Raw genomic sequence first — 23,456 nt, 5'->3', positions numbered from 1 at the left:
AACTGGGAAACCAAGTGAGATGGTGGTCATTTTGTACAGGCACAGAGGAAAGGGTCATTTCAGATAATTTGAGAATCATCCCATTCTCAAATTGGTCAATGTGCAGAGGATTCAAGCATTGCATTCCTTTTTCATAAATACACATACTACAGTTTACAGCACATCTTTGAGTTCCACTGAAAGCTTTTCTGGGACCAGAAATTCGTAGCACCTTTCTTAACCCAAGACATGTGAAATGAAAAATAATCTAATTCATATAGAACTTGACAATGATCATATAGTTCCAATGAAAGTGGGAAAAACATTCATTTGGAAGGTAACTGTGAGTGGCTTTTAAGGAATGTTAGGTTTCTGAAAAGGGATGATTCTAACATCTAAAATCTGAATTTGTAAAATTTAATGGAGGCAATACACAATGGAGACATGACCACTGCTGCATGAGAAAATCATGTTGTTGTTCATGTGTTGTTTTTTGGCAGCAGCTACACATTTATTTCGGCTTCGTGTTAGTTTGGTTAACATTTTAACAGCTTCAATCTCGTTGCACAGGTGTTGCACATGTGTATTAGGACAATGAAGGCATTATATTCTATTTTATTTCCAAAAACTATTATAAACAATTGCAAGACATGGGGGAAAAAGCAGCAAAGTGGTCCCAAATGACCGCCTTGCTCCGAATACTCACAGCCTTGTATCTGACCAGGTAGTGTTTAATGGGGGAACCGCCGTCGTCCTGTTTGATCCAGTTGACCTTAAGAGTATTGCCCCTGTCTTGGACCTTGACTTCTAGTACGGGGGCACTGGGTTCCCCTACACAGGACAAAACAAGCAATTATAATTAGTTGACATAAATATGGTTGTTGCATCAACACCATCCTTAGCCACTAAGTAAAGTTACCTATTGTGCCTCTAACCTTCCTTGTGTGTTCAAGTGTTCTTGTGTCTTTGAGATCAAATAAAACTTAAATTGCCACTTCAACGTATATTGTTTTAAGATTATTATACAACTAGCATTGTAATCCGAGGACATTGCCGATGAGGAGGTAGGAATTACAGACTGATTGAGGATCAAGGATGAGACCACAGAAAACAAAATCTTAAAATTCAAATCCCTGCAGATCGTTGGCTCCGGTGCTCCATGCTATCATATGTCGACTGATAGCAGAATCTATGATAGTTATATATCTAGGAAATACTAAGGCCCAAAAATGATCAATGTCTACATTTCCCTGACCAGGACCTTTAGTGGTTCTACAAATTATGACAAACAGCTGATGTGAGTTAAATGTTCGCTACTTCAGAAATTATGTGGTAAAGGCGCTTACAGATCTCATTTAGCGCATCAGATATTTTATCATTAAGGGCAAATAAATAGCAAAAAAAGCCTTAAAAAACTATTTGCTAATTTAAAGAAGTTTTATCAAACTTTTTTTTATTTCCATACAGCCTTTCAAATGAGATACATCAAAATGCGCACCATTGATTTCTATGACCATGATCTTTCCATAACTCTACCCATACCAAACTAACTGTGGCAGATCAGGACATAATAATCATTTTTGTAATAGAGTGATTAGTAACCGTTTTGAAAGGCACTGACAAACAATGCTATCCTGCCTATGCTATAGGGCTCTAAGATCAGAAAACGCTAATAGTATTTTTAAAAGAACATTACATCACTTAGTTTGGAGACCATCATAAAGTCACTTTTTGGCGAGGGAGTATTATCACAGAGAGATTTTGGATAAAATTATTATTATTTTTTTTTACGTCAGCTTGAAGGGAACAAGGACTGTGGATGCCTCAGAGCCAGTGGCTGCGTTGTTGTTCTCCTTGATGCTCCTCACTATGTGCTCTGTCTTTCTGAACAATGACTGCTGGGTCACTGGAGAATGGGCCTTGATTTTACATATTACTCTATTACTTTAAATAATGTATACATAGCCTTGTGGGAGGGAAGGTTGAGCTGTGCACGTGGAGAGGCTTTTACTCATGCTACAGTAATGGCTGTAAGGGTGGAGACTAGCAACCCTAACTCATTAATTATTTACATACTGATTGCACACAGTTAGCCTTGGGATCTTATTAAATAGACTACTACATGATGTTACAACATTTGCCCTGTGCCAATAATCCAAAACAACAACAAAAATGTTTATATTATTCAGAATTATACATTATATTTGCAAAAAAAAAAAGAAGAAAAAAGAAAAAAAAAATATATATATATATATATATATATATATATATATGTGTGTGTGCCTTTGTTTGGGAAGTTACTGAGATAAGGAATAAAATAACATTGGCATACATTTCAAATAGACACAGCAAGGCACCCAATATTCAACGTTTCAAACATCCGTGTTAGTGGTTGTAGTTAATTAAATGAAAATGCATGAAGGCACTTTTTCATCATTTGAGCACAGTGCTTGAAAACCGCATTCCACTAAACTGGAGTGAGCGTGACAGAGGCTGGAAGTGAATCAGACAGAGTTAGTTAGTAACAGCAGCAGCAACACGACGGCAGATAGACATTGATACATTCAGCATTGTTATTCACAAGCATCAATCTGAGTCATTTTTTAGTCTAAAACAGAGAAAGAGGTGGTTAGAATGAGAAGCATCTCAGTGCATGCTGGACATTTTGGGTGATGTTACACATTGGGAGGGGAAACATCAGCGCTGCCCAATGGCCTGCACTAAAACACATGTAGGAAGCGTGGTTCCACATGTAGCCCACTCTAATACAGCATCTTCCCTTATCGTCCAGCATACAGTGAGATATAAAGTGGATAGGATTAAAGAGAGTTATTAAAAACATGCTTTTGATAGTGACATTCTTCATTTTAGTTTGGTTGACGTCAGTTGTGTGGGTTCATAGTTTTATCTGATATGTTTGAGGAAAATAAGACTCAAATCAAATCACGATTATCAAAGCGATGCATCACACGCTCCAGCCTTTAAATATGGTAGATATAATGATGTATACTCATTGCTGTATACAAGCAACCTGCATACAAAAGCGTTTGGAGTATGTGCCAACTGTTTTTCTCACAGGTAATGGTAATTCAGAAGTCTTTCATTTTTAGAATTGTGATCTTAAAATTCCTACCTGACATCATTCTTAACATTATAACTTGTATTTTAAACCAATTTTTAAGTACCTTGAAAACTTTTAATATGTACTGTTGCAATTAATAAATTAAAAACAATGTTTTATGTTTTTTTTTTCTCCAGTTCTTCATGTATATGTAGAAATGCAAGAACCAAGAAGTCCTAAAGACTTTTTCCTTTAGGAAAGAGCAGAACAAGACAAAGAAGGATGCAACAAGGAACATGGAATAATCGTGCATGCTGCAGTAATGCAATGAGATGCTGTGAGTCCATTAAGTGAAAAACTGTGTGCTACTGTAGAAAATTGGGGGAAAAAAGAAAAGTTAGCTTTGGAGATGAGTATGAGGCTTAACAGCGCGTGTGATGCAGATTGCAGTCAGTAGCACTTTGTGAGGGTGCAATTGTGATGTTTAAATACAATCCAAACTGCAGTGGGAAATTAAAAAAAGGTAATTTTGTATAAAACAAAAGCTGCCAGATTGTTGATTTCTTATGCTACCTGGAAGTATATTGTGCAACAATTTAATGCTAAAATAAAAAATTTAGAGCTGTCAAAACCACATTTCTAATTTAATTTCTAATCAAGGCTTGCATAAAGATGAAAGACGAGGAAAGGCACATCAGCTAATCAAACATTTTAAATGTGTTTGGGTTAAAATGGATCTACTTGCGCTGTTGTACCTTCACTAATCCCTGCTAATATGGTGCTACACTATCTTGTTCATTTTCTTCCAGCTAATCCAGTTCTTAATTCATAATCTTGCTTAAAGTATTCACCAATAACCGTGACTTTTAAAAAATGGGAATATATAAAATGATTGAGACATGTGGAATCTTAATTGTATTGACTAAGTAACCAAAGTGAGAGAACAAGTGCAAAGTGAGATTTAAAAAGACAGATGGAATGAAATGTGAGCCCAGTTACAATTAGATCTGTTGCATAACTGCAATTTACTACACCTACCTCTGAACAGGTATTTTGGTGTGTTTCCAGTGGTGGAATGTAACTATATTATATTTATATTTATATTTTGTTATACATTAAACTACCCATATAATGGCCTACAAATCCAGCTAAAATGGTGAGCCGATTATTGATTGACAGAATTGTTTTGATTGTTTCCAGTCTCTACAATTTGAGGGTTTTTCTGCAATTGAGTACCATAAAGGGCCTGTGTTTTGTGGTGCTTTTTGGATGATTTTTTAGCGGACTTAGTAGTCCCCTAATGCTATATCTGAAGTCTCTTTGCCATTGCTATTTCTGTAGCTTTAAATGCTATCGAGGAGTAAAGAACTGGGGCAAGGTGGAGGGTGTGGCCTTGACCAACTTGCCATGGTCAAAGCAGAGAAAGGGGAGGAATCCTTTCCCCTTACGACAACATATAGGGAAGATTCCAGATTGGCCCATCTGAGCTTCTTAAAGGCAGAGCAAGATTCCCAGGGCTCGGCTCCCACCTATCGCCATTTCTAGCTACTGAGGGACCATAGGCAGGCTAGGGGAATGTATACTAATATTCATTAAGTGCCATTTTCATGCCATGAGACCATTAAGTACATTGTCCTGATGATACTTATCTACTTTCGCCTAAGTAACATCTTCAAAGCAGGACTTTTACTTATAACAGAGTATTTCACAGTGTGGTTTTAGTAATTTTACTTAAGCAAAGGATCTGAATACTTCCTACCCAACTGTGTTTCAAAGTATGTGATTTATTACAATAATTTTACTACTAAATTTATATTTATTATAAACTACTTTTATTTGCATTTCGAGCTACATGTCTTTCACATTTCTTTCCATTAAAAGAAGTTTAGCATTCCATCCCTCTTAAATGAGCAACCATATGACAAAATGACACAGGTGGGACTGTCTTGTTCATGATGTAGTTCACTTTGCGTGAGAGTTGAAGGAAATATGTAACAAATAGCTTCAGATGTAACTCAGCTCACTCTGGAGAAGTCAAATCAAAGACCCCACTTCCACCTGGTGTCAACATGCAATCTGTATCTGGGTTTCTAACAAATCTGCATGTAAATGCAGATGTATATGCAAGCAGAACACAGTTGCATCCAGCTAGCGGTTAACTACAGAAAACAGAATGTGCCCCTGGTGTGTATTTCTTAAATTATTAGTTTAAACTGCTTTTATAGAATCACTTTTTACCAATGCACTAAGTGGACAATAGTCTTGCATAATGTAATTGTCATGCAATGGACAATGGGAAAAAAAATCATAGTTGGCTAGAAAGAAGAGAAAGTCTTAACATGAATGAGATGATGAAATACAGTTGGAGTGCATTTTTAGCCTACTAAATGTTTACCATGTTAAACAGAATGGCCTAAAGACGGATGAAAAATGGCCAAATTAAAGTGAGAGTGTTTTAATGTTTTGTCTTTGACTCTAATTTAAGAAATGTCTCTTGGATTATCCCAAACTAAACAAAAACAAATTACCTTCTGTTGGCCACCGAAGACGACATCATCAGCACCATGCAAGAGCCACATGACAAAGTCACATGATGTGCACGCACATGATTGGTTGATGGGGAAAATATAGAAGAAGGAGGGTGGGGGAGAGGCGCGGGTCATATGGAAAACATACAAAACATGTGTGAAATTATGAAAACATGTCAACACAATAAACAAATGAACAAAAGTGTTAAAGACAAAATGCAACAAAGGAAACATAAACAACCAAGAGAAATACATAAATCCATTCATTTAAAAAAAATACATATTAAAAAAAGAAACTTGTTGCTGAATGTATGAAGCAGTTTCAGACTTTTGGTTTTGGTTTTTGGAAACATTTAAAACACCACTAAATGAATATATACAAACAGATTTTTAAGCTTTAGCGCGAACCTTTTTGATATTATTGAATGTCCGTTGCCATTGCCAAATGAGTTGCTACAAAGCTAATTAAGACTATCAGCTCCACCCTACTCAGTCTTTGTTTCTCAGTATAGCTATGCTCAAAAGATTGTGGCGTCCTAAGACTTTCCCACAAAGAAACTCAAATGAAGATAATTACCTCTTCTGAAGAGTCCATCATGTTTTTTTAACCCTTTGTGTGGTCTTTGGCTACTAACAACTGCATGTGGACGTGCTGAGAGTGTTGTTGTCCTTGCTTCGACATCCTCAGGGGGGCAACAGAAACTACGCACTATAGCTTTAAGATATACATTTTAAATACAACCAAAACTAGACTTCAGGAACTGCCTCATGCATCCGGATAATAAACATTGTTTCCTCTGACAAATCTTCTTTTATCCCAAAATTTTACACAGACACATTAATCCTAATCTGATTACACCATGATTGCCATTAAAGACAAATTGAAGATATGAAAATAAATAAATAAATAACAGCAGTTTCTTTGGCTTCCCTGCATGGGACAAACAATAAATCTGAGTCAAAAGAAGAACAGAGGAAACGCTGCAGCTTTGAGAATATAAACCATGCCAACTAAATATGATACACAACGCAGCAGACAACAGTATGAACACATGGAACATCAGGAGAATCAAGGTCTGTTATCAGATGACGGTCTAAAAGCATTGGTGACATTTGTTCTGACTAACGCACTTGCAATAAAACAGTTCCATCCTAGGTGAATCTAATGTAAAGCCACGTGATATTAAAGGTGAGTTGAAAGGGAGAGATTTAGTTAGGGAACACTACAAGGACATACAATTTGCATACAATATATCAGGATCTCATTTAAAAAAAGAGCAGCAGACAACAGACATACACATCACCCAGTAGTACCAAACACACAAGTCAGGTTAGTTTACACGCTGTTACCTCAAATGTTGCTTAAGGAATTAAAGCAGTCAGTAGTCAGATGGGTTAGCTGATTGAAGGTGCTTCACCTATAATTATAGTGGCTCTTTGCACAAAATAATGATAAAATATCAGCAGGGGCTTTCAAAGCAGAGTCAGTCACCCATAGTTATCTCAATGGCTGTGCAGGATTTCTAAACAGGCAAAGCCCAGTGTGTTTCTCACTATAAGCACTTCTGTCATCTCACAATCCAAGATGGTGACTGTAAGTGTTACTACTTAGTAGTATAATTTGCATAGTAAATACATTTTGATGTGGTGCTATAGCTATGTTTTGTGAGGTCAACATTATTTCCATTAAAAGATGTGTTAAATGTTAGACTTGACTTGGATTTACCAGTTTGATGTTGCAATGAAAGCCATGGTTGGTAACTTTCCTAAAAAATACTTCTTTTCTGTCACTATATCCTGACAGTACTACATGAATCAGGTTAACCCATGAAAAGAATCATGTTTCTCTTCTTTCAATGGTACTTAAAAATGGAAGTTCCAGTACATGTCCAACACCCCATAAGGTGTTCTATCACTTACCATTGGCAAAATGTTGTGTGCCATGGCCATGTTGTATGATGTCAGCATAGTAGCCACTGCTCAGTGGTGGACTGTTACTAAATTAATTGATCTAAAAAATGTACTTAGGTATAATTTTGAGGTACTTTTCTTACATTTACTCCACTAAATCTCAGAGGGAAAACATTGCCCCTTTTGGCCCTCCGCTACATTTATTTGTTAAAACAAATTATAATCAATAAATACATTATGATGTATTATTAAACGGTTAAAATACAACTTTATTGATCACTCGGTGAAGTTCACAACTTACCTGTAAAAATATAAGCCCCATCTTTACCAGCTGCAATACTAAAGTGACGTTAATGCACCCCTAATTACAATCCAGTAATATCATATCCTGTATATTTTTCTGAAATGGGCCAATCAGCACACTGAGTACATACACTTTTGGTACTTTAAGTCTACTTTGTACTTTTTTGTCAGTAACCTGCAGGATTTTTACTTGTAAAAGTATTTCGGCACTGTAATATCTAGTTAAGTAAAAGATCATAGTACTTCTTCCACCACTGCCACTGATCTACCAGGGTCTTTCACTTTGACAAATGAACAGGTCACAGCAGACTTGGTATAACCTACTCTAAAATCAGTGCACCACAATCAGAGGAGTTTGAAGTATGTACATAACTGTGATTTACACAAACAAACACATTGTGTTAATTATGTCATACGCAACACCATAGTCAGGCTGTTAGAAGGGTCACCTTCATGTCTTTAACAAATGTTAGTAAAATCATAGTCTAGTGTTAGCAAAGCTAATACGTTGCCAAACGCATTTTGCTGTGGCTATACTCTACAGAGGTTGCAGAGTATGAGCTCTCCTATGAGCCACACACGAGAAATAAATGAACATCTACACTAACTGAGAGGTCAAGCAGGTAAGAGAGACAGAGGTGGAGAGAAACACACTGCACACTGCGCGACTGGCATACTCACTAAGGGCCATAGTGGTGGCAGCAATAGTGGTTGGTATCTCTGCTGAAACTGAAAGATGGTGAAAACATGGTGAGCAGAGCTGGAGTTCTCCTCAACAAGAGCAACTCAGCAAGTCAGTGTGGGGCTCACTTTTGTTTGTATACTGTCTTGGTAATAAGAAATTCTTCTGGAACATTCCTGTGGAAAAAAAAAAAGTGTCCACTCTGCACATCCGATGTGCTAACCACTGTGACGTGACAACACATACACATTGTTTTTTTTCATTACATCCTGTGTAATTGTAATGTCCATGTGATCCTGGACATAGAAACAACATTCAAACTGGACTAGAGGAGTGGAGGACGCAGTGCGATCAATTCGCAGCTCAGCGGGGCTCAGGTGGTTACTCATCAACATAACTGCCATAATCACTGTTATTTAAATTAATGTACAATAAAACTGACCGCACACTACGAAGCCATGGCGCCTCTGCAAAAGAGAATCGGGAAGGAACTAGTTTTTGTGGAACATGTGTACGTTGTTTTAATCGTGGGAGAGAAAACTCAGATTGGACAGATTGTCTAGCTAGCTGTCTGGATTTACCCTGCAGAGATCTGAGGACCAGGTAACCATAGTCCTCGAGAAATCTACGGGAGTTTAAAATTCCAACACAAAGAAAGCGGAAGGTAATGGGCATCCGGCGGAAAAGACCGACATCTGGTGGAATTTCCGGTAACACCGGAGCAATCCTGGAAATAAAACATTGTGGATATAGACTTTGGTACCCATGTCCTTATAAACAGCCTAAACTTACAATTACTTTAAGTTGTCAGATTTCTTCTCGAGACTACAGTCTTCTGTAACACCACACACACTATTATTCTCCAGAGACTGAGATAAGAACAAAGGTAGCCTAATGTTTAATTTAAAAAATCTCATTGGTCCAAAACTGAATGCTGTACAACAACAAAAAAGATGCAGCAGTGTGGAAACGCTCTATCTTCGGAAAGCTGCAGCTTTTCACCACCTGCGTCTGAACAGAAACTAGGAAGCTAGTTACACTCCTTCTTAATATGCATTCTTGTCACCATCGAGATTCAAATGTTCTCAAGTCGAATTGCCAAATTACAGTGAGAAAATAAAAGCGCACCATGAGCACATATGGGAAGAAGATTTCTGGGAATTGAAGTTCTGAATATTTAAACATTATGGGTACACACAGGGCCATTTATATGCAAGGCTGCCCTGCTTTGAACGTTACCTGTAAGTATTCTAATTCTTCATTAATTACCACATAATGCAACCGTGTTCCTCTTTGTGGTCTCTGAAGACAGTTTACCTTCTTTAAAGAGCTGATATAACACCCATTAGCAGAACTGCTGCAGTACACAATATACTTTGTACTACAGAGACACCAAAAAAAAAAAACTGCTATGGGCAAGCAATACTAAAGAAGCAAAGGTAGCACTAAGGACGAGGGTACAGATAACTCACTAGCTATAAGCTGGACTTTAAGACTGTCATATCAATCTATCACATGGCTCAACAAACCTGAAACCGCATTAGAGTAACGGAATGGACTGTCATCTGGAAAATGAATACAACAGGTAATGCAATGAGTCCGTGGGGAAAAGGTGATTCAATATTTTAGGGGGTTTTGGGTGAGGATCTATGTGAAACCTTTCATTCTTTAATCAGATGAATTGAAGCAAATGGATGCAGTGGAGATATACAAAGGGAAAGTAAAGAAGACAGAGAGAAATGAAACTTACTTGTGAAAGAATACTCTGAGAAGTCCAGTAGAATACAGAACAGATGGGAAACCATGATGAGAATGAAATACAACAAAAAGAAGAAACACAATGAAATGAGATATGTGAACAATGAAAGAGGGCAGCCCTTTCCTGCCACATCATTATCCCACCGGCACACTGCTACTGGGTCTTTTTGGGCTCAGACTTTGATTATGCTGGTGCTGTATATCCCCTACAAATTAGAATGTTCTTTTTCTAATGGATTTATGCTCAGATGTGATGTTGGTTGTGACGTCCAGTGTTTTTTTTTATTTGTATAAGAACATTGGGTTTTTGGATGTAAATATCATTGTTACTCAGATGTATTATAACACATTAAATGACAACAGGCACACTGATTCCTCCATTTTCTGATTTCCGTTTTCCTTTCATTTTTCTAAATGATAAATTCATTTAACTTTGGGCTCAACCTCCAGTTTGTACAGTTATTAAAATAAGTTATAGATAGATGTGTGTAATCTTAATAAATCCACCAGACACTGTTTCTGCTGAAACATGTGGAAGAAGGACAAAAGCCTCTCTCTTAAGGGATCTGAGGATGCTGAGGATGGCTTTTTCTACAGAAGCAGTGAGGTGAAGCACAGATGGAAGCGTGACGAGAGGTTGGTACAAACTACAACAACAATGTATTCATGACCCTGATTTGAGATGCTGACTGAGGAATAGGTCTGTTGCCTTCTAATTGTAGCCAGGGTAAACAAGCTCCGCAGTATAGGATAAGTCTGGTTTATTAGGATTTGGGTCTTTTTTAGTTGTTTAAGCCATCACGTTATCAGTAATAATTGCTTTTTACCAAGTGAAAAACTTGGGAACACAGTCTGATAGGGCAAGAAAGACAGTCAGGTGTATCAGACAATCAGAAAACTTATTACCAAGGCTCTCCATTGCAAACATCCATCATATAGTTTAGAGACTTTCAACTTTCTGGTTCAGTTTTGACCCACTGTGCTTACCGTAGTAGAGATGGGAGAGAGTTCCACAATGAGGGATTATAACCCAACATCCTGGACGTTTAGGATGACAGTGTTCAACATAAACACTTGTCATTTCACAAAAGCTATCAGACTAAGCTGAAGAATTGGCCACCTGGGCAGTGCCATGGTTAAAGTGAAGCTGGTGGTCTACGTATCTTGGGGTTGTATTCACGAATGAGGGGTGATTGATTGGAGAATTGGCGCAGCGGGGGAGGTATTACACTCACTTTACTGCACCTTCATGACAAAAAGAGAGCTGAGCTAGAAGCCAAAGCTCTCAATATACCGGTCAATTTTTGTTCCTACCCTCACCTATGGTCTCCTTTAGAGATAGGGTGAGAAGCGTGAGGTGGTCTGGGCATCTGGTAAGGATGCCTCTTCGGTGCCTCCCTAGAGAGGTGTTCCAGGCACGTCCAGCTGGGAGGAGGCTTTGGGGAAGACCAAGGACTAGGTGGAGAGATTATATCTCAACCTGGCCTGGGAACACGTCGGGATCCCCCATTCCGAGCTTGTTAATGTGGTTTGGGAAAGGGAAGTTTGGGGTCCACTGCAGGAGCTGCTCCCCCCGCAACCCGAAACCGGATTAACGGACAAAGATGAATGGATGCATAATGTGGTTTGGATAATCTGCCTAAACTGTTGGCTTGATTACAACATTTCTGACCGTCTGACAGCTGATCATTCCTGACTTTGTTCAATGTTGCCATGTCCCAGGTCTCAGAAATTACTTTGTTGAGTGTAATCTTTCTTGTTTCTAGCCTCATCATTTGATACGGTAAATTCTACGGAAGATGAATAACCTCAGAACTCAATCAATTAAAAAAAATAATAAAGTGGCCCTATTGCTCTTCAGTACATTGTCATATTGTGAAGACTGTTCAAATATTTGTCATTCTGCCTTCTTGATGACTTATTTCAGTCCATGATGGATTGAATTAGCGTGTCTGCCTTACCATAAAGAGTTATTGCTCACAGCTGTTCAATAACTAATACCATATTTCTGCAATCAAACATATTACATAACAAGAACTACTTGAGCTTCCATCATCACACTTTGCTCTCAGGAAGTGAGACTCTTTTCCTATGTTACAATGACATGTTGCAATTATTTTGCATTATATTAAACACTTACTGGTTAATGTAAATCACATCTTAGAGATGACTGTTCTCTTCTGTAGAGGAGAGACACTCTCCGCTTAGTATAAGAGCAGCTATTGGATCTAATTTATTCTTCAGTAAGAAAGCATTATCTGACATGTTGTTACAGATAAATAAACACAAAAGGTACACATTTATGTCAAGCAGACACATTCTGATTGTGATGACAGGTGTTGCGCACCTGCTTTATGCTGTAAGCTTGCAGATGATGCCATATGTCTAACACAGCTGTGATTTGACGCCAGATTATTCAACAAGAAGCACTTAAATGGTGAGAACACGGAGGGTGACGTCAATTTTTCCTCATCTGCCTGACATTCATAGGTATTCTCCTTGTATCTCCCTTGGCGAAGTGTTTTCCATTCTTCCAAACACAGTGGGATAAAAAATTCCCTCCACCTCCAACGTTTCCTTCACAAAATATTAACAACCTTCTGCAGGGCTTGACCTCTGGCTTCTATAATAACAATGCATACTGTCACTGAACTATAAATACACAGTTGACACTTCCTTCCACTGAGGTATAAATCAGCCCTAGACATGGCCAAGTACTTTCCAGAAAGCTTTAACTAAATCAACTGCATTTAAAAAGGAAGAGCTCTGGGAAATTGAATGAGGCACGGTTTGCCTTGTACACTGCAAACATTGAAAGGGGAAAAGGTACACAACACTGTTCAAAGATAAAGGATACACAGTATACTTTGCATATTTGCCACTATCAACCAAGTTGGATTATGAAGTGGCAGTGGCATTGTGAGTGATCGCTCCTTCTGGCCTGGCTGGAATAAAGGACTGCTTTGGGGCTCTTGGCGTGAGAATAGAGCACAGTAGGGGTGAGAGCGTCTGGGCTCAGCTAGACATCAGCAGGCGGTTTAGGGTCAAAGCATGGGGGGGGGGGTCAGAGGAGTGCTTACTGAAAGCAGGGACACAAGCAGCCAGGGCAGTACTTACGGACTGGCTCGGTCTTGAAGGTTCTGGCCGGGCTGCTCTCGCCTTCACCCTTGCCGTTGATGGCGGACATCTTAACCTCGTAGGTGGTCTCTGGCTTCAGGCCAACGATGGTGATCGTGGTCATTTCTGTTAGAGGTGATATGCCGTTATTCTATGCAGATATACAGGGAACCAAAAATAAAACAACGAATGTGGGCAGCAATATATATTCTTTATATCCTAATGTGTGTAAGATGCAAAAACCCATTTTCTGTTCCAGTCACCGTGCAGTCTGCCTGGAGTGCTGCTCGGGTGTGTAGACCGTCTCTTGCTTTTTTTGTCTTTATATTATTTGACTATTGCTGATTGATCTACTGCTGAATATGGTCAGTCATGTGACTACCTGTCCACACAAAAACAGGTGACTCATTTGACTACTGGCCAATAGGCTAGAAGATACAGTTCAAATGCAAACAAAATGCCAAAACACTTTGCCTTGTTTTAATGATTTATTCAATTTATTCAAGAAATATAATGAAGGCGTTTAAAACTTAACCCTCCTGAGAGCTTCAATGTCCTTGAACCCTTGTATATTTTCTTTTCCATTGATCCTGTGAGTTATGAAATTGCTCTCCATTTTTATTTTCTATAATTACCCTAAACACCAGGCAGACTAGGAACAATTTTGTAAAAGCTAATGGTGAATCCAAGTATAAAAAACAATTGTGAAATTGTTATGGTTTTTGCTTTTTTGGCTCAGTGTGCATTTGTGTTGTTGTTTTGTTATTCCAATGATAACATGAAAACAAAAGTTGACTGATATCTCACTGTGGAACACAAATAATATTAATTTCATGGCCTCGGTGCAAAACAGCAGAGAAAATTCTTAATGTGCTTCCCATTAATATCTCAATGTGAAGGATTTTGAGAATAAACATGCACAAGTAGAATATTTATCAACTCTGTGCCCTCCGCAGCAGACGCTCTTGGATATATTTCTTTATATCTTGTGTTTCCTCATAAACTGCATAGAGAATGGAAGGAAAAGGAAGCATTTCATTGTACCGGGAAACTTGTTTTTAACTGTGCATACCCTTTGACTTTGTTGGGGATAACATGAATACAGTTAAAAAGTACAAGGACAAATTCATTCTTGACTGGGCTTTTAGCTCCACCGGCATCAGTGTAATGGCAGAAACCATTCAGGTTTAGATGAGATTTGCGGAGTGATTTACCAATTATTACCACATGCTGGTTTCCTTGGCTTCTCTTAAAAGGTTATCACCACATATCATAACAATAGCTACACATTTGACTTTGATTCGGTTTTGGTGTGTGTTCATCATTGTGTTAATACAATGCATTCCTCCTGCAGCATTATCATAGAGAAATTAATCTTTGAGCTATTAAGGAAAAATATAGCCTGAATGATTATGGACCAAGGTTACAGCCATAATGTGGAACTTGTTTCACAATTAATGTAACAATAAACCCCAACTGCACCCTGGCCTATTTGAGATTTTGAGCTATCCGTCTATTAAATGTGTTGTCCCTAACCAAACAAAATGAGTTAAATGGACCAATTTTAATAATTTGGACCAAAACAGTTGTCTGTGACAGACAAAAGTCTAGACCAAGATTGATTTTTTCCCCTCCCTGTATCATTTAACTCGTCCAAAAACTATTAAACTATTAATTTGACTATCAATAACCTGCACTGTGATGTATTGGCTCATTACTATGACCAGGGTCACTGTAAATTCATTTCAGTAAATCCCTTGCACACCTTTCTGCTGTCTAAAATAACTCCCAATGAATGAAACATTTATTTAACCCACCACAGTGTGTAGCTTTTTTTAGGAAATAATTTTCCACTAAATCCATGAAACTATACATTTGTATCCTCACATTGGCTGACCTTCCACACATTATTCAGGGATGAGTGAAAAACATTTTCTCATTTATTGGTATTTCTTTGAACCAATCACACATCGTCATGGGCGGTTCTAGGCCCACTGCAAAGCCATGGCGCCTCTGCAAAAGAATCTCGGGAAGGAACTAGTTTTGTGGAACATGTGTATGTTTAAAGGTTGTTTTACTCGTGTGACAGTAAACTCAGACTGGACAGATAGTCCAGCTAGCTGTCTGGACTTACCCTGCAGTGATCTGAGGAGCAGTTAATCATAGTCCTCAGAAATCCAACAGAGTTTAAAATGCTAACACAAAAGGAAGCCTAAGGTAACGCATATCTTGCCACTTTCAGTAAGTATGAAAGGGCTTGGGGCTGAGTGCTGAGATGGACTAACACATTGTAGGTTTGGGTATTTTTAATGGGACTTGATGACAATAACAAAAATGTTGCCATTGTGGTTTAGCAAATATTGGGGTTTTTAGTCTACTTCTATCATAACATGTAGACTTCAGACCATATATGATATGCATTTAACACATATGATATGAATTAATAGACAGGTTTACAGGATACAGTATAGAGCACAGCAGGTGTAGTTTAAATTTGAGTTGAAGCTTTGTGTATGTGCACACTGCAGATGTAGATATATCTACATGGTCCCACGGTGGTGGGTGTGGTACATATATCTGGCAGTACTGCTTTCAAACATGTGATGGCAGCCCTGGTTCATAATTTTGAAATAGTAGTATAGTTAGAGACACTTTAAACTCAAAATCCTTTTAATTGACATATTTCAGCAACTTGACAATTCTTAATCAGAAACAAATTACTGACGTCTTCACTGGCATGTTGTAGCTTAAAAAACTAGCCTTTAGTATTCCTGATTTAAAATAATAATGCTACAAATATACTGTATATTATAAACATTAAAAGAGACATGGTCCATTCAGTGCATTTCTGAAATGCAAATTTATCAGATGCGGTCTGTCTCATGTGGTTGACTGAACTACGTTTGGTAACATTTGCAGCCGGTGTGTGGGTGCATGTGTTTTTCTGAACTGTATACAGTTGCATGACATTGGCTCTTGGGCCTTGAGATGACAGCGGAAACTGTCAGCCACGGACTGATGCGTCCCATGTGGCAGACAAGACAAGGAGCATCCAGATTTGTAAGAGCCACAAATGTGGATATTATCTGGGAGCCTGTCAGTGTCTGAGCTGACTGTCATGCAGGCTACACTGTGTTACCCCTCCCCTCGTAACAGCAGCTCATGTCATGTTTGGATTAACAGTTGTTGCTAGCTGAAATGTTTCCTATGTTTACGCTCTAAAGAAATAAACCCTAAAATAAATGTGTAAATAACCAAGTTGATGGTGAAAATGTACTCATAAAAGCTAACTCATGGTTTTGGTTAGCTGAATTTGTTTTCTTTTACTGTATTTCCATTTGGGATATAGGTTTTCACACTACATTTCCCATTGGGTTGTGGGTAATGAAAACAGAGAGTGTAGCTATAATGCAGCCATGTTGCTACTGTTTCATCTAATCCCTTTTTCTTTTTGCCTGAAGTTGGACGATGCATTATACAACTAATATAAATTTGTGAAAGCTGCACCATGAAAAATCAGTTCTCAGTGTCTCCCTGCACTCTAACAATTACAATATATTGTTTACATACGTTAAAGTCTTTTGATTAAGAGGTAGTATCTGAAGTTTTAATTAACACTTTTTTTATTTTTCACAGGATTTCTAAACTGATTTAGGGATTTTATGTTTATTAACACGCATTGGATGCTGAGGAGAACCTTCTTCCAAATAACATTTGAAGCAAGATGAGTCATTTGGGTGCCAAGGATTAAAATAGCTCAAGTGGGTACTAAGGTGTAGTTGATGCAGGTGACACATTTTAAAAGACCACAAAAAAAACCATTAACCCGAAAGAGATAATTTAATAACATCCCTTAAATCTACTTTGCTGGATTTTATAAAAAAAAATTCTAGATTTTTTAGGGGTAATGTGTGTAAGTGGTGGTGACTCAGGGACTTAAAGACCAATTCAACAATGAGTCACACTGAGCTGAAATCTCAGCAGGTATTTGTGAATATGTGCATCAAAAAAAGAAGCCCAATATGGGATATCTCTGAATGTTTTTTTTTAACACCTATTAAGATTGCATAGACAGCCAAAGGGAGGATCAAATGAGCCACCCAATAACCTTTGGTCAGGAGAGATGGGTGACTCACCGTCATTAGCAATGTGCTCACTGCCAGTCCAATCCTGGCCTGGCAAACGCCATTCCACTTTGTACTTAAGAATGGGCACTCCACCCATGGAGTCGGGCTCCTCAAATGCTACCACTGCTGTGCTGGAGAATGGTTCCACTTGTTGAATGTCTGGCGAGGATGGCACCTCTGCAACAGAGCGCAGACGAAAGAAAATCTTTTCAAAAACCTAGCACAGAAGTCTTTTCATAAACTAGCACTAACGCAAAGACTTTCATACAATGTAATAATTCACAAAACACTTGTAACTCTCAGGATACCCTGTCTGCAATGTTCGTGAGAAACACCTTGGCGTTGAAAAAATGGCAATCAAAGTTTTAAACCCATTTTGATAAGCTAGTTATTGAAAGGCAATTCTCCAAATATGTATAAGATCGCTGCATAAGAGCAATTGAAATAAAGCCTTTGAGCCTTTTTAAGAGTGAAAGGAGTTCATTGTCTCTACAATGTAGGGTTGGAGGACTTTATGTGTGCCTTACCAAACCGTCTATGTACATTGGCAGGCAGAGACTTCCATTTAAATGCATTAGAGGAGCCGATGTGGTTGGCTCAGATTGATACCGGCCACTGCAACACATGCTGATAATGTTCTGCTCTAAATCAACCCCTTCGACAACTGGCCTCTGGTGCCTCTAAGCCTCTGGTCACCAAATAACTGAAGATCAGTTGGATGTGCCTGAGTTAGCCTGCAGGGACAGCTTTACCTCCAGCCTGCGTTGCACTTTGATTCATGAAGATGGGTTTCACAGAGATGGAGCACCCTACGTGCTTTAGTATTCTTCTGTAGACCCGCTACTGCAATGCCGTCTTTTTTAAAATCTTTTAGAGGAAATTATTATGTCAGGTAGTTGGTATTTCCATCCATTCATTCATTCATTCATTTTGTGTCTCTTTGAAATTAAAAGATGTATACAGTATGTTCAAGCTTCTTTGAGTTTCCTCTCGTGCCTCTATAGAGCAAAGACTTACGGTGGATAACCAAGACGTTTACTTTTCCCATCTATGCTCCCCCAGAGGTTGAAAGCTTTTGATTTAATTGAGCCATAAACTTCGGAAGGGGACACCAACAACAATTATATTTTAGCACTCGTACCTGTGTGTTGTGCATTTAATGGCTCATTCTCATTGTTTGATGTAACGAATGACTTTGTTCCTAAACCACTGCTCCGTGCTGCTAATTAAAAAGCAAAAGTGGAAGTGTTTCCTCCGTGCTAAAAGGGGAAGGAATCAACTAATCCATATACCGTATGTATGTCTGCAGACTTCTCAGAGCTTCTCACCACCATCATATAAACAAAAACACAAAAGAAAATGATCCTCCTTCTTTAATGATAAGCTTACTGAATCTTTCTCCTTGAAATAATGTAGAAAATAAAGTGTGAAAATGTATTTGAGTTGTTTTGGTACCCTTTAATTATACTAATGAGTTATGCAGGAAATTAAAAAGCAGATAGAAAACACCTCAAAGGGCCTACAGTATATTACACAGTGGCAGCAGAGGTTGTTAGCACAATTAATGTGACTACTCTGTATTTAGACAAGGTCCTAAGTGACCTACCTCCTTTAATGGATCCAGAACAATTTGCATACCAAATGAAGAGCTTAATTTCCGGTGAACAAACCTGCTTGGATCAGAAGAAACTCCTTAGAGTCAGTGCCCATCGCATTGGTTGCTGTGCAGTTGTAGCTCCCAAAGTCATTCTGAGAATCAGGTTTAATCTGAGAAACCAAAAAAAGACCAAAACTCTGGTGTCAAGTGGCGAGGCACTGCAGGGGAACACGGAAAAACATACTTCTTTGAACAGAGTAGAACCTTAAAGAACTTGAACATGTACCTTATAGCAGGGGTCTTCAACTTTTGTAAGCCAAGGACCCCTTAACTTAGAGAAATGGAGCAGGGACCCCCTACTACATAATATACATATACATAAATTCATATAAATGAAGTTGCTTATTAAACGGGGACTACAATTATTTGTAGGGTGGCCTAAAACCTTTATACATACCTGTTGCACCTAGAATTCTAAGCTATTAAAATAGCCTAATAATAATGTATGTTTTTAATTAATGGGCAGCATACATGTGGCCCAGTGAATCATTAGGAACTGGATCTGTGGATGACTACCTTACCTATAGGCTAGTAAGCCTATCATCAGTGGGGATTTATATTTGCTAATAATATGTTGGATTCATATAAAGACTTTAAAATTGACAATAACTTGGACACGTCCCCTGCATTGACTCTGAAGATCCCCAGGGGGTCCCGTACCCCCTGTTGAAGATCCCTGCCTTATAGGATGTAATCATTAGTTATTGGTTTTGTGCAATTTAGCAGTTTAGTCCTGGCGGATCTAGAGTAACCCAGTTGGAAGGTGATTGTCAAGCAGATGCACAGACATCTATTTTAGGAACTAATCATTACACACTGGTTCATTAATATAGAATCTAGCCCTCTGTACTCAATAACTATTATAATCCTTGATTCAGAGTTGTCCTGGAACTACTGGTTATTTATTCCTGTGAAAGATGACATGCCCTGCTCATTTTGATTAACTTTCAAAATCACTTGTGTTCCCTCTCAGTAAGGTGTAACAGACCTCCAGGTAGCTGACAGTTTGTGTGTTGTGGATCTTCATGTTGGTGGTGTTGGCAGAGGGCAGCTGGAGGCCGTCCCTAAACCAAACCACTGAGGCTCCGGGGTGAGCCTCCACCTCACAGCTGATGTTGGCCGCGTTTCCCTCCCACGTGTACACAGTCACTTGACCCTGGATCTTTGGAGCATCTGCAGCAACACACAAGGGAGGGAAGATGGTAAACATCACAACAGGCATGATTAGAACATCTAAAGTGTTTGATTATTCAATCTGCCTCATCTGGCCAGGAGAGAATAAACTATCCACAGGGAAATAGCAGAAAATGAAAGGGTTAACCCTGTTTAAACAATGATAAACACGGCATGTGGGTCATTTTTCGAGGTGGGCTTATGCAATGGGTCTGAATAGTCAAAACATTTACATATTTTCTCCCTTTCAACTAGGTTAAATTGTCATAAGGTCAAGGAAATATTTAGATTTAGAGAACCAACGGCCCCAAGAGAATCTAAATGAACTTAGACTATGCAACATTTAGAGGCAATGTCGCCTGGAACTGCTTCTTTTAAATATCTAAAAAAGTAAAAACAATGTACAGTAAATCCATGCATTACTACACATCAGTACTGTATCTGGTGTACCAGAGAAGTGCACATAGCCTGATATAATAAATTAAAAAAAAAAATTATAAAGTTGAAGTGCTTAATAAAAAAGAATTAAGAAAAAAAAAAAAAAAGGGTTCCACAAATACTAAGACAGCACCATCAAGATTAGGATAATTATCTCAGTTTACCTTTCATGAGACAATGGATGTTTTTTTTCCTTTTGTTTTTTAGGGATTTTGTCTAAAGCTTTAACTCCCTGAAAATCTCAAAGAGAAAAACACTTTCTTTATCTCTTTGTAGCCGACTACAAGACTTTCAGAATCTAAGAATTCCTGTTCTGCTCACACTACAGTATAATACATTTTGTCATAGGGACATGGGGGTGCATAACATGGTGGATTTGGCTATGATAAAATAAGTAATTGAAAACCTTCCTAGTGTCGGTAACCTGCTGCAACAGATCGTTTGTTACACAGAACTACTTGAGAAGCCGCCTTTGGAAAGTATACGACAAAAAGCATGCAGTTTAAAAAAATACGTGGCATGTAATTGGATCTGTCTATCATGTCCGCCATTGTTGTTTTTAACAAAGAGTCACGGCCGTCACTTAAACACCTAAACCACGCCCATAGGTGCCAGTTCAGTAGCCTCTCCCCACATGCTGATTGGTTCATTGCGCTGCTGAGCCGACACAAAGGCATGTCTTGAAGCCTAGTACGTGTCCACAGGGGCGTTTAGGATGGGTGGGATCACCCTGCGTCGTAGCATTGGATGCTTGAACGGGTTGCAACTAGAAGTTATTCATTTCTCATCAATGATCACTGACAAGGATAGAAAACAGGCTACACCCTTTGATTACTGCAATGGCTGCACCTGATTAAACGATTGCTTTCACTCATGGGCTGTCTGTTCCAAGATTTCAAAACAGACCAACGTTGTGGCTCATTGGAAAACTTTCCATTATATTAAAAAAATATTTCTGAAAATATGTTAGTTGAGAAATATACTACGTAGTTAGTGAAACTGTCTTCATTATGAATCACCAACTGTCAGATTAAAAGGTTTGTGGGTGCTTTGAGAAGCGGTGATATTAGCTGGATGTCCCTGATTGTCTAAAGTAGCCTGGACCTCGACTTATGCAACTCGACTCCCCGTCTCTCATGAGTTGCTGCAACATTACAAGAATGTGTTGCCCTGCTGCATTTCATAGACAATGAATGGGAAGCGTGGAAATGACGCTGCCTGTGGACACGTACCTTGACATTATGGATTTTCGTGTGAAATGTGATTGCACAATTCTTGCATGATCTTAAATATCACAAGAATCCAGCTGCCATGTGTCTGGGGCAGGGAAAGAAGAGGTCATGTAGCCTTAAACTAAAGGACCTGGGCTGTCGGGCATGACCACCAACTGTTCCAACTTGAGAATTTTTGCTTCCGATTTCAAAAATATATAAAGGACAAGAAAAGCCTCTACACTAGGCTTGGTTTGTGCATGCATTTTACCAACATGAATGACATGTACTTATACAATCTCAATTTTATCTTATATGTACTGTATATGGCCCAGTACTAACTCTTGAATTCCTTCCAGTGAGTGAGAACATGAAAAGAGGAAATGTTAATTCATTCTACATCTTTTTTACTCAAGCATATGTGTTATCATCAAACCAGTCAAATCTCTGCATGGAAAATCCACAGGACTGATAGGAATCAGTCAGCTGGGAAAGGCCTCATGGAGCTTTCTATTGCAGGAGCAAGGAATTATGGGATGGCAAAGTAGCCTTTCTTCCCCGAAGCTCCTCTTCTCAGGATTTCCAGCCGATCTTATCATGACTATCAGTGAGATACTTCATTTAGAAATCTCAGCAATCAAAAAAGACATTTAAAACAAACTCCTGAGGGCTGCTAGAGCAATCTCGGCAATGCTAACAGAACACGCAAACTTAATGGCAAATAAATGATAAGTGTTGGTATAATGCCGGCTATATTTATCTTAATTCTATCAATGATTCAAGGCAAGGTCTTTCATGTTATCTATTTAAGTTTAAGAGACACCCTATGGTGGTTTAAATGGACATCAAATTGCTATTTTCCGCCAATTTTACGACAAAGTCAGTTTTATTACAAGATGCCACAGCTCAGCAATTACAAAAAACTTAGGTGTCTCACAGGGCTGAGTGCCATTATGACACAGTAAGTCTAATAGGGGTACAGTCATATAAGAGAGAGCCTTGAGTCAAGCTGGTTCTTTTTGGATTTCATGACAATTGGATTCTTTCCCTCACTCCAACTGCTCTATAGTTTGTACCTGCTGAGATACATGTAACACTGCTACTATTCATACTATAGCGTAAGCCCCATTTAACAGCCCACTTTGATATGCCCATTGCATTGAATTGATAGCATATGGTCTAAACTCATTTTTGGCATCTGATTTGTAGAAGGCTATAACAGGAGATTGGAGATGGCTTTCCTGCATTGTTTCATTGTATTATTTCATGCTCACATCACTGAGCAGTGCTTTTGAAAGTGGTGAAGTATGCTTTGCTTCCTGAGTGCTGTGAAATGCTATGGCCCCTGACACTGCCGGGGCTTTACTTCTGACCCTGGATCCTTGAAAACTCTGCAGTGTGCTGCAGATGGAATTGCTGGATGAGGCTGAGTCAATAAATGCTCCATCTCCTGCAGCTCTGATTAGACTCTTGCTCTTTCTATCAATGCTGCTTTGAGCCTTGTTGACTCA

At 38.6% G+C, this 23,456-nt stretch overlaps 1 protein-coding gene across 25 annotated transcripts in view; it reads right to left on the bottom strand.

Annotated features, from left to right (window-relative positions):
- ncam1a (neural cell adhesion molecule 1a) overlaps positions 1-23,456 on the bottom strand; it is a 251,220-nt gene that overhangs the window by 24,078 nt on the left and 203,686 nt on the right. For 5 of the 25 annotated variants that reach the window (XM_034889786.1, XM_034889794.1, XM_034889803.1 and 2 more), the window contains 8 exons: positions 20,112-20,296; positions 19,137-19,233; positions 17,476-17,643; positions 13,340-13,465; positions 10,215-10,229; positions 8,464-8,511; positions 5,569-5,571; positions 665-810 (listed from right to left, as the gene is read on the bottom strand). In XM_034889786.1, coding sequence (XP_034745677.1) covers positions 665-810; positions 5,569-5,571; positions 8,464-8,511; positions 10,215-10,229; positions 13,340-13,465; positions 17,476-17,643; positions 19,137-19,233; positions 20,112-20,296 — 788 coding nt within the window. Of the gene's footprint in view, positions 1-664; positions 811-5,568; positions 5,572-8,463; positions 8,512-9,781; positions 9,785-9,993; positions 10,030-10,214; positions 10,230-12,819; positions 12,823-13,339; positions 13,466-17,475; positions 17,644-19,136; positions 19,234-20,111; positions 20,297-23,456 lie in introns of all 25 variants that reach the window. The other 20 variants (XM_034889800.1, XM_034889802.1, XM_034889808.1 and 17 more) reach the window with 12 other exon arrangements.

The sequence above is a fragment of the Etheostoma cragini genome, chromosome 13 (assembly GCF_013103735.1).
Source record: "Etheostoma cragini isolate CJK2018 chromosome 13, CSU_Ecrag_1.0, whole genome shotgun sequence".
Classification (NCBI taxonomy): Eukaryota; Metazoa; Chordata; class Actinopteri; order Perciformes; family Percidae; genus Etheostoma; species Etheostoma cragini.
Note: the sequence above shows the minus strand (reverse complement) of the source record. Positions and strands in the feature narration are given on the sequence as shown.